The following is a 16028-nucleotide window of genomic DNA, read 5'->3' as shown; positions in this document are numbered from 1 at the left end:
AGATACAAGCGAAGATATTTCTCTGTATATCAAAGTTACCTGGTGGAAAACCTGTGGCACACTGATATTAGGTGGCCAAAACATAGGACTGATGAAGAAGGAATCCTTGTTTTTTTGTTTCAAAAAAGCAATGCCTCTAGTACATCACTGAGGATCTAAAATTGATTTTAAGCACATAAGCTAAGATAAACTCCAGATGGCCAAAAACCTTAATATAGTCTTAGAAAAACTAGAAGTACATAAAATAGAACATCAAAAGGCATGACATAAATAAACCAAAAGCTTCCAGTACTGGGGTAGGGGGAAAGGGGGACACTTTAGAGAAAATATATGCAGCAAATATGACAAGGTTGAGGAACTTACAGCAACAAATGAAAGAAACATTAAGGGCTGGGGTTGTGGATCAGCGGTAGAGCACTCGCCTCGCACGTGCAAGACCCTGGGTTCGATCCTCAGCACCACATAAAAATAAATAAGTAAAATAAAGGTATTGTGTCCAACTACAACTAAAAAAAATATTTTTTTAAAAAAAGAAAAGAACATTAAGACCAAAGCAGAACGGAAACAAGCAACAGGAAGAGAGATTGCAAGAGAAGACTTACAACTAGTCAAGAAACACAGAAAAATCTTCCACCTTTTTCTAACCAGAGACACAAAAACAAGATGTGATTTTCTTTTTGTTCAATAAACTTATAGGTGATGGAGCACAGTGACTATAATTAGCATTAATATATTATGCACCTGAAAAATGCAAAGAGAATACAACTTAAATGTTTTTATTACCAAAAAAAAAAAAAAAAAGGTAAGTTTGGAAGATTGGTGGACATGTTAATTAGCTTGAATGAATCATTTGACCATATACACATATATCAAGACATCACGTTATACATTGTAAATATGTTTGGTTTTTGTCATTTGTGACTGTCATAAAGCTGAGGAAAAATTAATGAGAAAAAGATATTCAATGTCCAGGAAAATATGCCATCACTGGTATTATCTGAAACTTGTCATAATTATTTGGAAGGAAAATTATCAATGTGAATGATAAAAAATAATCAAACCCAATAAAGTAGATTAAAAAGTAAAAACAAAATTATATATTTGAAATTGGGGTGATGATCACACAGATACATACATTTGTTAAAACTCATTAAATTCTACACTAAAAAAAAAAAAAAAAAAAAAAAAAATTTGGTTACCTCTCCAGGTAACTACCAAGTTGCTCTTCACTGTAGGTAATTTATTAATTTATACCTCAATGAAGTTCATTTTTAAAACAACAGAAAGATAATAAAATAGTTACACCTTTGCTTTGACTATGTCATGCCCCTATAGGAATTAAGTTTACGGAAATAAACAGAACTAAGGACAATGATTTAAACACAAGAAATCTCAATTCAGTGTGACAACTAGAAGACTGTACAGTATATCAATATCTCCACAGAAGATATAATGATATATACAATTATGAGAAATCAAGTTTTATAGAATATTTTAATGACCAGGAGAAAGTCTTATGACATGTCTTAAGACTCACGTGACAAAAGCAGGCTACAGAAATGGAATTTCCAGTTTGTTTATTTGCTCAGATAGATTTTGAAACACATCAGTATTTTTAAGATGATTAGATCTTTACATTTTCCAATTTTTTTGCAGTACACCTTTAACTGCATCATCAGAAAAACAAAGGATTATAGATGAGACAGGATTTTTAAAAATATTTTTATTCATTTGCTGTTAAAACAAAGAGTGGTCCTCCTATCTGTGAGAGGTTAGAGTGATTCTGGGATAGGTGGGGGGGGGGACCACAAACCCATCCCATATTCAGAGCTGAGTATACACATCCTCTCGTATGCTGGCCCCTTTCTGGGTCTAAAGCTAAAAATCCATCATAAAGACAGGTGTCCTTAACAAAACCTTATGTAACTTGGCCTCTACAATTCTCCAGCCACATAAGCTTTCATTAATCCATTTGGCAGAGGGGAATCTCAGCCCCACCTGCTTCCACGGTTGGCATTTTCAGTTCCCAGGGTTTGGAATGCACTTTCCCATCATCCATGTCCTTGTGAATACCTCATCCTTCAAAACCCAACTCAATATTTGGTTACCTTGGGCTGGGGTTGTGGATCAGAGGTAGAGCGCTTGCCTAGCACATGTGAGGCACTGGGTTCAATCCTCAGCACCACATTTAAAAAATAAATAAAGGTATTGTGTTCATCTACAACTATTAAAAAAAAAGAAAAGAAAAGAAAATTGGTTACCTCTCCAGGTAAGTCTTCTCCAGTCACCCCAGGATACCTTCCCCAATCAAATCAAAGCCACCTGCCATTATCGTCACAGCACACTATATTTTACTTTCCTAGCATGTCACCATCTAATCATGTGCCTGTGGGATCAGTTCGATAACATCCCTTTCTCCCCTAGACCATATGCTCCTGGAGAAGCTGGCTTTGGGCTCATCACACATTCCATGTTCCCGATACACTTTCTAGACATTCAATAAGTACACGCTGAATGAATGAAAGTTTCACCACCGGTAAGAAAAGGAGCCCTCCCCGATTTCGATCCCTAATGTTTGACAGCCCCGATTCTGGAATCCTCCACTTTACTCTCCAAGGCTGGTTACCTGAAAGACCTAGGAAACCCCAGATTATATTTCCCTCATGAACAGATTAACAACAACTCAATTATCCTTCAATTCCCCAAGGTTCACTGGGGAGTTCCCAGGCCCTGGAGAGAGAGAGGAAATGCTGGTGAGTCACTGAGAGTGATTACTAATTGGGGAGGTTTTTTTTTTCCCAAACTACTCCATCTCTCTCCATGCTGTAGTAACTGGGTGGGGAATGCATCTGGCAAGGGAACAGTTATTCAAAGATTACCCCCTTCCTTCCTTGAGGTCTTTCCAGGTGAGGAGGTGTAATTCTATAAAAATGAACACTTCTTAGGTGCCAGGCACTGTTGTCAGTACTCTAGGTATAACTCAATACAACAACCTTATGGTCCCACTTTACAGATGAGAAAAGTTAAGGCATGGTAAGATTCAGAAACTTGCTTAAGGTCCCGAAGCCTCAAAGACATCCCTCTTAACCACTATTAGTATTGCCTCTCATATTTAAAAAGCTAATGTTGCCAAAAAGAGACATTAATGACACCCACATGACTACTGCAGAACAGAGCTTCTTCATTAATGGAGGCAGGAAAGAGGAAGGTGGGGGTTGGCATCCTTGCAGATCACATGGGGAAGACTGCTTTCTCAGGCTGAAACTCAAGAGCTGTGATGCTTGTGGAATGAACACTGACAGGTTCCCCCCTCCCCCCAGGAACAACAATCACTGGTCTGTGGGGAGCTTCAGCTCTCTGCCCAGAGCTGTGGGTTTTCAGCAGGAAGCAAGCCATGTGCATCAATTATTAGGAACTCTTTCATCTAACTGGGACCCCAAACACACACCCCACTTTAACCCCAGGCAAAGCGATACGATTTGATTTACAATGTCTCCTGACCCTGCAGCATCCAGAGCAAGTAGACCGTGATCCTGCAGACAATAAACGCAACCCCAAGCTAACACATTATAGAGGGGTTAATGCGCCTGAAACAAAAGAATGCCATCTCCAAACTAGCATACCCACTGCCTCCCCCGACCCCTCCCCCTCAGCACATTACCCGGCCTAGGAGTTGGTTCTCAGGGTCCACTTTGGGTTTTATTCAAAAACTGCTTGCAAGGTCGTACAAGATCTGGCGAACCTGTCCGCTTCCTGAGCTCCAGCGACACGTTTTCTTTCCAAGCCTCCCTACTCGGATCCTGGGAAGGGCCTTGGGGTACTTGATTCCTTTGCCTGGGTTACTCCTAGATCTTGAGCCCGCAGCATCCTTCTCAACAATTAGATCTCAACAGAAGCATCACCACCTTCCCCTGAGGCTTCGACCTTTAAAAGTCTCCATTCCCCACCGCGCACCCTTCCAGATAGGAAGCCCAGGCGTCGGAACCCCGGCCCACAAGCCTTCGGATACTTCAACAAATGTTTGTTGAATGCAAAAAAAAAAAAAAAAAAAAAAAGCTAAATACTCTTAAACCTGCCAACTCTCTCCACCCCCGCTCAAAATACTTGGGAGAAATTAATTCATAAAGAAAACATAGAAAAGCAACACCGTAACTCTACAGCGCAAAACAAAGGCGATCACGGAGACTAAACTGATAAATGAACCACAGAAGACCCCCAAGAAAAGCATCCCCTGGTAGGTGCACACACTTTGCAAGAAGCGAAACCCCTAGGGCCAGAAAGAGGTTGCCGCCGAGCGGCGAGGGCTGGTGGCGGCTGAGCGCTGCCTACCTTGAACTCGGCGGAAAGTTGGGGCGTATATTCGCGAGTCCAGAGCGCGCGCACCAGCGCCGCCAGCTGCTCGGTGACCTCCGCGCGGCCGGGCGCCGCCCGGTAGCGCCCCAGCGCCAGGAACTCAGCCAGCAGGTCGGTGTTGCTGAGACACTGCACCACGGCGTTCATGAAACAGGTGTTGCCGTGGTTCTTCAAGCCCTGAGCGCCCGGCGGCCGCGCCCCGTCGCCCGCGAGGATCGGGGGCTGGGATCCGAGGGGATACTCTGCCCCGGGGCTCCCGGGGGCCGCAGGAGCCGGGCCCGGAGGGCAGACAAAGCCCCCTTCACCGTCGCCATCGCAATGTCCCTGCTGGGGCTGAGATCGGGACCGGAGCGGCGAGTCCCCGGAGCGGGAGCGACTGCCCAGCGCCAGCAGGAAGCGGCTGAAGAGGCGGCGCAGGGAGCGGCGGCGGCGCGGCCGGGGCGCGGGCGGCCCCTCTCCAGCCGCGTCCCCCGGGCCCGGGTCCATGGCTCCCTCCGGTGTGGCTCCCGGAGCGCAGCCCCCGGGCCCGAGGCCGACCAGCAGCTCTCAGGACCTTACAACCCGGGAAAGGCGCCGAGCACCGGCTACCTGCGGGCCAGGTGTGCGCGGACGGGGCGGAGGCGGAGCCAAGGGCGGGGCCGCCCCGCCCCGCGCGGGAATCCGGCTGCAAGGCCGGCCTTAGGGCAGTGCTGGGCCACCCGCACCCCCCGCCGCCTGGTCCCTCCCTCACGGTACAGACAGGAATAAAAGCGCTGGGAGACTGTCGTCGTCTGCTTCCCCACCCTTCCTTACCTCTTAAAAACCAAGACAATTGGGTTTCACCTCTGCGCCCGTTCCCCGCCCATCCTTCAAGCTTTGGAAATAAAACAGGAATGGAAATTTCGAAAATGCCTAGGAAATGGCAAAGCCCTGGCTATTTATTACTAATTCTCTTGGTTTTAAGTCCAGATGAAAACGAAGAAAAGGGAGAAAGTCTCCCAAGGGCAGCCTCAGGTGTGGTGAGAGACGCGCTTTGGGAGCTGTGAAGGGGTGGGGGAGCGCTTTTGTGCACCGCTGGTTCCCCCGCAGGCTCAGGTGTGTGCGGACAGGTGTTGCCATCTCCTAGCAGCTCGTCCGCCCCCTGGGAACAGGCAGAGCCTTCCCAGGACCTGAACTGGGAGCCGCGTTGTTGCCCCGGGAAGAAACACCCAAACTGCTTGTGGGTTTCTTTTTTAGGCTACAGACTATAATCGTATTCCAAAAACTTGCGAGACTTGATCATCCTCGTTTTAATTGGTGGAGAAGTGGGCTTTGAGAGGTTCACGCAACGTAGGGGAGGCCACCCGACCTGTAAGGAGAACCGGAACTCGACCCGGCTCTAAGGATTGGCAAGCTCAGGCCCTTTCCAACCTCAGTATTTGCTCAGCAGGAAGTTTTCCGGCTCTCTGGCGCGCCCCCTACGCCTTTGCCTGTTCACTCAACGCAAAATCCTAGCTGCGTCGTGGCCCAATCAGAGTAAGTTTGGCTCTGCCCGCCCTTGATTCCCTGGGTAACACTAGGGGCTTCTACTCACTTTATCCCATAACTTTCAGGTTTATAATTAGTCAGGCCAGTCTTGCAAAATGAATTTCTCATCAGTTTCTAGCTGAGAAAGAGATCAGCAGGATACAGTATTACAACAGTGCCCTGAAATGTTATTTAATAAATAAGTGATCATCATTTATTAAATATCCTTGATATTTATTTATTTGAAAAAATAGGGTAATAACAATTACCCTGGTATGACAAAAGCAGCATTAAAGGATACAGAATATGCTTAAAACGTAAGACTGCTGTGGGAAAAGGCCATCATTTACCTTCCCTGGGAAAAGATACCCGGGTGGATGATTAATACACAAGTTTCATGTCATTACTATTCTGATGATGAGCACTGGAGAAGGATATCATGGCCGAGTTCCATAAAGCATCTCTGAAATTTCATTTTTGAGGATTGCCCCAAGATCCCAACAGTCAGTTTCTTTAAGAACCCATTTGAGCCTCTCTATGAGAAATTCTGCTGATGCTTTGACATGATTCCACTCAATTCTCACAATGGCCTTTTGAGCAAGAATTTATTCTCACTTGACAAAAGAGAAAAGTCAGGTGGAGGGTATTTTAAAAGCCTGCCCAAGGTCTGGGTTTAAACCTAAAAGTCTTGCCCCATGCAGCTTGACCAATGAAAGGTCTTATTTTTAGAGAATAATGGCAATGCTCTCTGTGGACAGATCATAAGGAAAGTCTGTGGGTTTGGCAGAGTCACAGAAAAGAGATTATGACAGGAAGCCAACAACTGGGAATGTATTTATAATTTTTAAAAAAAAATTTCAAAAAAGTTCAGTCTGGACAAATTTTCTTGAACATATTCAATTTTATGTACAATTTAAGAATGTAAAATGCATTCTATATAGGAAAGGAGAAACTTAGAGATAAAATATTTAGACTAAAGAACAAAAACGCCAATGAAAGAAATCAAGACTAGTGTGGAGCTGCCCAAATTCAATCTTCAGCAGGACTTCGAAGCACCGTAGCCGGGGAGGTCCGGTGCCTCAGGAGGCAAACGGGTACTTCCATCGCAAAATGGCTCCATCTTCACTTACGCTAATGATGTATTGATTTCCAGGACTTATGCGGAGGCCCATGATGTTGCCACTGTGTCCCACACCGACGTGAGTCACTTCACCCTCATTATAATCCCAAACTTTAACCAGATGGTCACTTCCACCTGAAAAACACAGTTATGTGGCATCACTGCAATAGACTAGAGAGAAATGGCCCTGGTCTCAAAAAAAAGTTTGGGTTTTTTTTTGTTTTGTTTTGTTTTTTGCTGCTTGTCTGTCCTCAACCTTGCAATCTTCATGCCTCAACTTCCCTAGTCACTGGGATTACAGGTGTGGGCCACTGAGCCTGGCAACCAGATTATTGTCAACACATTCACCATGTGCCAACTTAAAGAAAAACCTATCTTTATAAAATGCTATGATTATAAAAATCTAGCATGCCTGGGAATGGTAACCACATACTTGTAGTCCCTGGAGACAAAGAAGGGAGAATCCCTGGATCCCAGGAAACCCAGACCAATCTGGCATAGTTGCCCATAGTTGAAAAAAAAAAAAAATCTATGTGTGTTATAGTAAATTCAGAGGGAAAATGCAAAGAGATGAATTCACCCTTCATTCTATCACCCATAAATAACCACTAATAACATCTTGGTTCAATTCCTTTCAGTCTTTTCTATATATGTATATGTATATGTATATGTATAGACAGGTATATACATATACCTGTATATATGATTGGATCACACTGTGTCTAGTTTTTTTTAATATTTTTTAGTTGTAGATGGACACAATATCTTTATTTTTTTATTTATGTATTTTTATGTGGTGCTGAGGATTGAACACAGTGCCTCACATGTGCTAGGCAAGCACTCTACCACCAAGCCACAACCTCAGCCCACACTGTGTCTAGTTTGAAATCTTGCTTTAAGTCAATGTGTTTGCAGAATTTTAATTCATTTAGAGTGTTTGTTAATGTCCTGAAGAATCAATCAGACTGGCAGGAAGTTATGTTGATATTGTTCCAGTCATCATATTGTGTAGTTAATGCTCCCTTGAATAATGGTTAATTCATTTATTGGAGGTAGGGACACATTATAGCATTCAAGAATAAAAGGGAATGAAAAGACTGGTATTTAGGACTTCAGTAGAACACAGTGAAGGAAGCAACTGGACAACCCAGGACACTTTAAATGTCCATTCCAGTCATCCATACCCACCACACAAAGCAAACCCAGCAATATAAGACTTAGCTGTTATTTGTGTCCTTAAGTCTCCTCTGCAAATGTTTCCTCTCATTGAATGTGTCTTCTGGATCTTTCCCTTCCAGAACAAATTGGCTGCTGTCTTCAGATCTGAGTCTAACCAAACTGCCCTTGAGACCCTTTTGCCAGCTCTTCCAAATTGCCTCCCACAAGAGAGTCCACCCCCACCATTCCCATCTAAATAAGCCAAGCTTGGCTTTCTTTTCTAATCCAGGACCAACCTGTGACAAAGTGCACTCCTTCCTGGGTGATATCCATACCATTTATTGACCCAGACAAAGAACCTTCCAACTCTCTGATGACTGACCCATCAAATACTTCCCAGTAAGCAATCTGGAATTCAGGAAAAAAGCATTAGGCAGGATTCAGCTCAGTGGAATCATCCACACACACACACACACACACACATGCTAACAAAAGATGGCTCTACTTTATATAGAAGGAAGCGAAAATACACCATGGGATGGTATGGGCTGAAATTATAAATAGGCTACAGCAGGGGGTGGAGAAACCATTTTAATATTTTTAGTATTCCTTTTTAAATTTGCATGCTATTTAAAGGGAATGTTGATATGCTGATAAACTGAGATTGTGACAGAAAGAGCTTTTGATAAGACCAAGCAGATTGAGTCTGTAGCAAAATGTAAAATAAAGAACCACTCATGGTTCTGCTTCTGCACCAAGAGGAGGACCGAGAGGAGGACTGAAAAGCTGCAGAGCAGGTGGGAGAGGAAGTGCCTCCCTTCCAGCTGGGGAGAAGAGTAGGGAATGAGCACACACACCCCCCCACACCCCCCCACCACACCCCCACACCCCCACCCCCGAGTTCTGGAGCCTGGGCCTTTCAAAGCCACCTCCCTGCTGTGGTTGGATCCTCCCTCTTCCTGGACCTACACATCCATTCCCAACCTCCCCTTCTGCTCCAAAGCAGCAAAATATTCCATAGGGTGTGATTTATGGACAAATATAATGTTGGTTCCCTCCTAGAAAGGGGAACATAATAGGGGTAGAGAGAGTAAGGTATTGAAAGCAGGGAGACTTTTATAGTAGCTATCAGCCAGGAAGGTTGGTTCCAGGATCCCCCCGTGGATACCAAGATATGAGGATGCTCAAGCCCCTTATATAAAATGGAATAGTATTTGCATAGAACCTATGCAAATTCTCCTGTACAGTTTTGAGAATAATGGCAAGGGAAAAAAATGTGTACATGTTCAATACCGATAAATTTTTTTTTTCAAAGTATTTTTGATACACCATGGATCTGTGGGCCTAAAACCCTCAGAAACAGAAGGCCAACTGTGCTTACCTTTCTATCTGTCCCACTGGTGATGATCTGGAATTCTTCAGGATGATAACAAACACACTGGAATAGGGTATTGGCCAGGATCATCTGATTTCTCCTAAGACGCCTGAAAAGTAGATTCAAAAGCTGTGAATCTCAACTTTCTCTTCCCTAGAAAATGTATTTAGTATTCAAACTGCATTTGGTATAAGCTTAGACTTGGGGTGGTTAATCTGTCTCAAAGTTCTCACCCTGCTCATCAGGGTAGCATTTGCATTTCTTCAAAATAGACTTCTGGTTACACTGCCTTTCTACTTCTGTATGGATACCTCTCAACACATCCATCAGCGACTGTCAGATGATGTTGGACAGATAGCAGGGGCCCTTTTCTATAGACAGCATAAAACCTTATGAGAATCCTCAAGTTCCAGTAAAAAAAAAAAAAAAAGAAGAGGCTGAATTTAGAGCCAGCCCACTATGTCCTGCACAGTGTAGTTGATTCTCCAGGCCAACATTTGGAGCTAAGTGGAGTTCCCTTTATAGGAGTAGCTCAGTGTGGGGAAGAATCTTTTTAATGGGTATTATTGGGCCCACCCCTAGGCAGTTGGACTCAGTAGGTGGGATGGGGTCCCAGATGTGTATCTGAAACCAGCTTGTCAACTGACTGTTCTGTTTTAACTGTTTAGAAATCTCTGTCTTGGATGCTATACAGGTTGAGTATCACTTATCCAGAACACTTAAGACCAGAAATAGTTTGCATTTTGGAATTTTGAAGGATTTGGGAATATTGCATAGACTTTACAAGTCATCCCTAATCTGAAACTCTGAAATCTGGAATGCTCTTAAAATTTCAAACTTTTTGAATGCTGACACAAAGCTAAGAAAGATTCAGATTCAGAGCACTTTGGATTTGGGGTTTTTATGTTTGTTGGGGTATTCAACCTGTACCAAGATGTTAAGATTGTTTCTTCTTCTACGGGTCCAGTTTACAGGCCAGGCTCTCCTGGTTTAAAAAAAAAAAAAATGTACCTTCCGCCAGTTTCTCCTCTTTATGGAAGTTTTCAGATGTGGTATCTGAGCTGAGTGTTTTAAAAGGTTTGGGCACAAATGAGCAAAATATTCCTGCTACCCAGTTGGAAGTCTTTAAGGATGTGAAGTGGACACAGACCATGCATAGTTTAGACACTCCCTTCTGGCTGCAAATTTTCCCAATGTTGAAGGTCAAGGGTAGACTGATCCTTTCTATAAGTATGGTTCTTGGACCAGAATTATCACTTGGAAGCTTATTAGAATTGCAGAATCTCAGGTGCCACTCTAAACCTATTACATCAAAATCTACATTTGGGGAACATCTCCAGGGGATCAGGGATCAAGGAGACATGCTGGGCTAGAAGACAGAGGCTTGCTTTCCTTTTTGTTCTTTAATGTATTAACCCTGTCTTTGCCTTCAGTCCTCAATCCCTTCTCTCCATTCAAAACATTTCATATTCTTTCACCAAATCTCCCCCCACCATTTTTGACTTATTTTTAGTCTCTCTTGTGTAGTTTTACAGCTGCAGAGAGTCCCAAGAGTGGTAGCGGGGTGATGGGTGGGTAGATGAGGGGAGAGCTTGGGAGGTGGGGTGTGGTTCCAAAATAAAAACGTATACTGCAAGTGGGGTGCAGGGGTGCACACCTGCAATCCCAGCAACTCGGGAAGTTGAGGAAGGAGGATAGCAAGTTCCAGGTGAACCTAAGCAACTTATGAGACCCTCCCTCCATATAAAAGTCAAAAGAGCTGGGGAGATGGCTCAGGGGTAGAGTAGCCCTGGGGTTCAACCTCCAGTGGGAAGAAAAAGAGAGAAGAAAGAAAGAAAGAAAGAAAGAAAGAAAGAAAGAAAGAAAGAAAGAAAGAAGGAAAGAGGGAGGGAGGGAGGGAGGAGGGAGGGAGGGAGAGAAGGAGGGAGGGAGGGAGGCAGGAAGGAAGGAGGAGAGAGAGAGAGAGAGAGAGAGAGAGAGAGAGAGATGCATCTCAGTGGTAAAGCACCCTGGTTCAATACCCAGTACCAAAAAAAAAAAAAAAAAAAGAAAAGAAAGAAAGTTAAAAATCACCTTTGAAAATTCTTGACTTAACTCCTGTTCACATGCCTTGGCCTGGTTAGTTTGGAGTTATCACATTCCATGGAGATGTGATATGCTCATAGTATGAGAGTTCTCTGGGAATGTGGCCAACCAAGGGGAAGGACAAATTCATGCCTCTCCTGTACCTCCCTCCCATGGCAAGCTCATCCAGGACTTCACATGACTGAGCAGAATGTTGGGAGGAACTGCTTGCATTACTTATTTCCCTTGTTCCTTTTCTTTGGAACATTTTTTTAAAATTTGTTTTTCTTAGTTGTTGACAGATCTTTATTTTATTCATTTATTTACATGTGGTACTGAGAATTGAACCCAGTGCCTCACACATGCAAGGCAAGTGCTCTAACACTGAGCCACAACCCCAGCCCCTTCTTTGGAACATTTAAAGTTGGAGTAAGGGCAAGTTAAATCATGCTTGGCTACTTCTGTGTCTCTACAGAAACTCCTGATATTCACGTCTTCCCACCAGCATCTCTAAACCACGGACAGTCATGGAGGCCAAGGGCTTCTGCGGAACCTCCCTTTACTGTTAAATCCACCCTCCTTTGGAGTCTCTGCTCATGCTCAGTAAAATACAGACACGATTGGGTTTTGCATGGGTCTTGCCATCCTCCCCAACCCAGGTACCTACACGAGGTCCCAAATGATGCAAGTCCCATCGGTGCTGGCAGTGACACACTCCTCATTGTTCTTCTTCACCCGGATGCAGGACACAGAGGACTTGTGCTCCTTTAAGGCCTCCTCCAGTTTCTGGGTCTGGCAACCTATCTGCCACACTCTCACCTGAAAGGTCCCAAGAGCATGCTCTCAATACCAGTTGGGAACTTTGTTTCATTGTTTATTTTTGGTACTAGAGATGAAATTCATGGGATGCTTTACCACTAAGCCACACTCCCAGCCCTTCTCATTTTTTATCTTGAGGCGTGGTCTCACTAAGTTGCTGAGGCTGGCCTCAGACTTACGATCCTCCTGCCTCAGCCTCCTGAGTTGCTAGGATTACAGGTGTGTGCCACCACAACGGGCTACAAACTTGGGACTTTGAAAGGGATAAAAAAGATCCCAGGAGACTTTTCACCTGTGCTGTGTGTATGTGAGTTGGCTTTTGAATTTCCTATTCTCCTCTCAGTTGGGTGAGGTGGGTTAGAATGCTCTGACTGAAGGGCAGAAATATTCCCACGTAAGATGTGATCATCTCCCACAGAGCTTGGAATATGCCACCAAGGATCCTATGCCTGTTTCTTATCAGACACTCACTAGGAAAATCAATAATGCAAGGGCCTCTGCTAAACCCAGCGAGATATTATGTCTACTCATTTCTGCTGAATATTGCTCTCAAATTTCTGGTGCCATCAGGAAATTTCTTGGGTACCCGCAGCCACTTTTAAACATTCACATCAGCTGTTCAATTTTAATAATTTAAAACCCTACAAAACCCAGCACCCATTTTCTTTTACAAATATTTTGTCCTGTCTGTTCTGAAATGAAATCCACAGGTAATACGACAACCTACACATATTTCTAAACAATAAACATGACACCCTAATTGGAATTTAAAAAACCATATATGAAAGTTCTTTAGTTATTACAGTAAGTCTTTTAATAGATAGAGGCTGTTACAATGACATCAGATAACAGTAAGACAATCAGATGCTCACACCTTAGAATGAATATGATAGATTTATGAAAAAGAACAGAGAGCTAGGAATGATGTAGCTCAGTGGTCGAGTGCTATCCTGTGTGAGCTTTGGGTACCTTTGTCAGAACCAGGGAGAAGGAGGAGAGCACAACCATTGCATACACATCGTACAAGACAGGGAAAGAACAGTGGTCCAGGTGAACACTAGGTTAAAAACTAATGTTAGGATAAATAATAACAGACTGAACTTGATTGGACATGATAAGGGGAAATAGTCTTAATTGAAGTAATGAAAGCCTTTTTAAGAGCTTCCTACATTGTCAAAGTAAAGAAAATGAGGCCAGGTGTGGTGCTCACACCTGTAATTTCTGCTGCACAGGAGACTGAGGCAGGAGGCTCACAGCTAGAAGCCAGCCTCATCAATTTAGCAAGAACCAGTCTCAAAATACAAAGGGCTGGGGATGGAGCTTGGTGGTAGAGCACTTGCCTAGCATGTGTGATACCCATTACTGCAGGGTTGGGGGGGGGTTAGGAGTATCATTATCTTTATACTTCAGGAAACTGAGGCAGTGAGGTTAAAGCACGTGCCTGGGTCACACAGTGGAAGTGAAGAAGTGAAACTTGAGCCCCAGCATTCATCTGAATTGCCTAAATTCTGTGAATGGCTCCCTCAAGATCTTTCTTCTCTCTGATAAATTCTTCCAATGAGAACTGAGAAAGGAGAAGAGAATGCCCAGTATAGACACAGGGAAGGATTTAGGAGTTTTTTTAAATGGCTGGGGAATGGAGGGGAAGAGACCCTAACAGAATCAAGAAAGTGAAAGGTGTTTCAGACACCTGGGAACGATGAAAGGAAAAGATGGAGTGTAATCCTTTTAAAACCATGGCCGGAATGTCTGGGGTATTAAAGAATTGATTCTAAAAATATCATCTGTGTTAAAAGATTTTTTTAAAAGTAACTGGGCATCATGGTGCACGTCTGTAATCCCAGCGACACTGGAGGCCGAGGCAGGGGGATCAAAAGTTTGAGGCCAATATCAGCAACTGAGTGAGACCCTGTTTCAAAATAAAAGTAAAAAGAACTAGGGGTGTGGTTCATGGGTAGAGCATCCCTGGGTTCAATCCCTGGTACCAAAAAGGAAAAAGAAAGTAGGGGTGGGGAGAAAGAGGGAGAGGGGGAGAAAGAGAGAGAGAGAGAGAGTGAAGGAGAAGAAGAAGGAGGAGGAGGAGGAGGAGGAGGAGGAAGGAAGGAAGGAAGGAAGGAAGGAAGGAAGGAAGGAAGGAAAGAAGGAGAAAGAAAAGATAAAGTATACAACTATGGTTCTCAGAGGAAAGAACAAGTATGTGAATAAACCAATAAATCAGTTTGGATCCATAACTTGATTCCATATAGAGTGCTTTCATATTTGTACCTTAAATATCCTGTATGTAAACAAGTACATTGATGTCTATTTATGCTATTATAACTTTAATTGGTGATATATTTTAGAGTCTCATCAAAATTCTAATTTGGCCCTGCCTGACTCCTAGTTTAGGTACATGTTAAAAAATCAAATAGATGGTGTCCTATGAGTTAGTTACTCAAACTGATGGGTTTTTAAAATAATAATAATTAATAATAGTAATAATAATCTGCTTTCAAGAACAATACCTCCCCTTCCCCACCGCCACTGATGACCCTTTTACAGTCACTGGTGGTCGCGATGGCAGTCACTCCGATCCTGTGCGCGCTGTTAATGACATACATCAGCCGGCCCGTCTCGGGGGCGAAGGCGCGGATTTTCCCGTCGTCCCAAGCTGGCATGGGAGGAAGACAGAAAGAAGGCCTCAGGGGTCGGCGCAGGCCTCCCTTCTGCAGACCGAGGCTCCCCTGCGCCCTGAACCGGAGTCCGAGTGCAGAGGAGTGGTCTGGAGGGAACGGACAGCCAGCCACCACCCACTTCCCAGGAACCAGAAGCCCTGATGCAACAAACCACTCACACCTGGCTGAGGGAAAGGAGGGGTCCCTCCAGGTTGAACCTGCCCACAGGTGCGTCCCAGGCCAGGTGAGGGCAAGTGGGGAGAGGAGGGAGGAGGAAGGACGGCTCCCACCTCTCCATGAGCCGCAGCCAAGCACACACAACTAGTCCATGTGATACGCGGGATGTTATTAATAATCCCCAAAGCTAGCGGCTTGCCACCCACACCCCACCTTTAAATCTGATGTTCCTCCCCCCTTTCTCGCCATCTTTCCCATCTTAGTAATAAGTCTCCACCATCATCCAGCCAGCTGCTGAAGCCCAGAACCTCGGGGTTATTCTTGATTCCTCTCTATCCAGCCACCCAACCTAATCTGACAGCCAGACTATCCGCAAGTCCCATCCCCTCTACTGTTAGAAACACCCGCAACTTGACCGTCTTTCAACCCCTCCGCTGGCAGCTCCCTATCCAAGCCACAGTCACCTCTCTCCGGGATTATTTTACCAGTTTTCTCCCTGGCCCTCCACTGTTGCTTCTAAGCAGTCATCTATACAGGAATTGGAATTAACTGTCTCCCCGCCCCATGACCTTTGTGAAACCAGGTCACCTTCCTGATCAAGAACATCTCAAAGTGCTTCTAACTGTACCTAGAATGAAAATCCAAATTCTTTATCCTGCACAGTAACTAGTAACAACCCACCCACCTCTTCCATCTCCCTGAGGCTCCACCCCAACTGTAATCACTAAGCTCCAGACACGCTGACTTCCTTGTTATGCCTCAAATATACCAAGTGACTTCCTACCCAGTGGCCTTTGCACTTGCTGTTCCTTCTGCCTGGAAT

At 44.3% G+C, this 16028-nt stretch overlaps 2 protein-coding genes across 3 annotated transcripts in view; both read right to left on the bottom strand.

Moving 5' to 3' along the window:
- Positions 1-4839, bottom strand: part of Usp43 (ubiquitin specific peptidase 43) — a 71018-nt gene extending 66179 nt beyond the window's left edge. For both annotated transcript variants that reach the window (XM_076870788.1, XM_076870789.1), the window contains exon 1: positions 4330-4839. In XM_076870788.1, coding sequence (XP_076726903.1) covers positions 4330-4839 — 510 coding nt within the window. The remainder of the gene's footprint in view (positions 1-4329) is intronic.
- A 2078-nt stretch (positions 4840-6917) lies between these two features.
- The window catches only part of Cfap52 (cilia and flagella associated protein 52), a 45416-nt gene continuing 36305 nt past the window's right edge, over positions 6918-16028 (bottom strand). Inside the window, exons 10-14 of the mRNA XM_077110634.1 lie at positions 14879-15024; positions 12223-12374; positions 9498-9600; positions 8413-8524; positions 6918-7093 (exon numbers count right to left, since the gene is read on the bottom strand). Coding sequence (XP_076966749.1) covers positions 6918-7093; positions 8413-8524; positions 9498-9600; positions 12223-12374; positions 14879-15024 — 689 coding nt within the window. The remainder of the gene's footprint in view (positions 7094-8412; positions 8525-9497; positions 9601-12222; positions 12375-14878; positions 15025-16028) is intronic.

The sequence above is a fragment of the Callospermophilus lateralis genome, chromosome 11 (assembly GCF_048772815.1).
Source record: "Callospermophilus lateralis isolate mCalLat2 chromosome 11, mCalLat2.hap1, whole genome shotgun sequence".
NCBI classification, from domain to species: domain Eukaryota; kingdom Metazoa; phylum Chordata; class Mammalia; order Rodentia; family Sciuridae; genus Callospermophilus; species Callospermophilus lateralis.
This window is presented reverse-complemented; position numbering and strand designations above follow the sequence as displayed.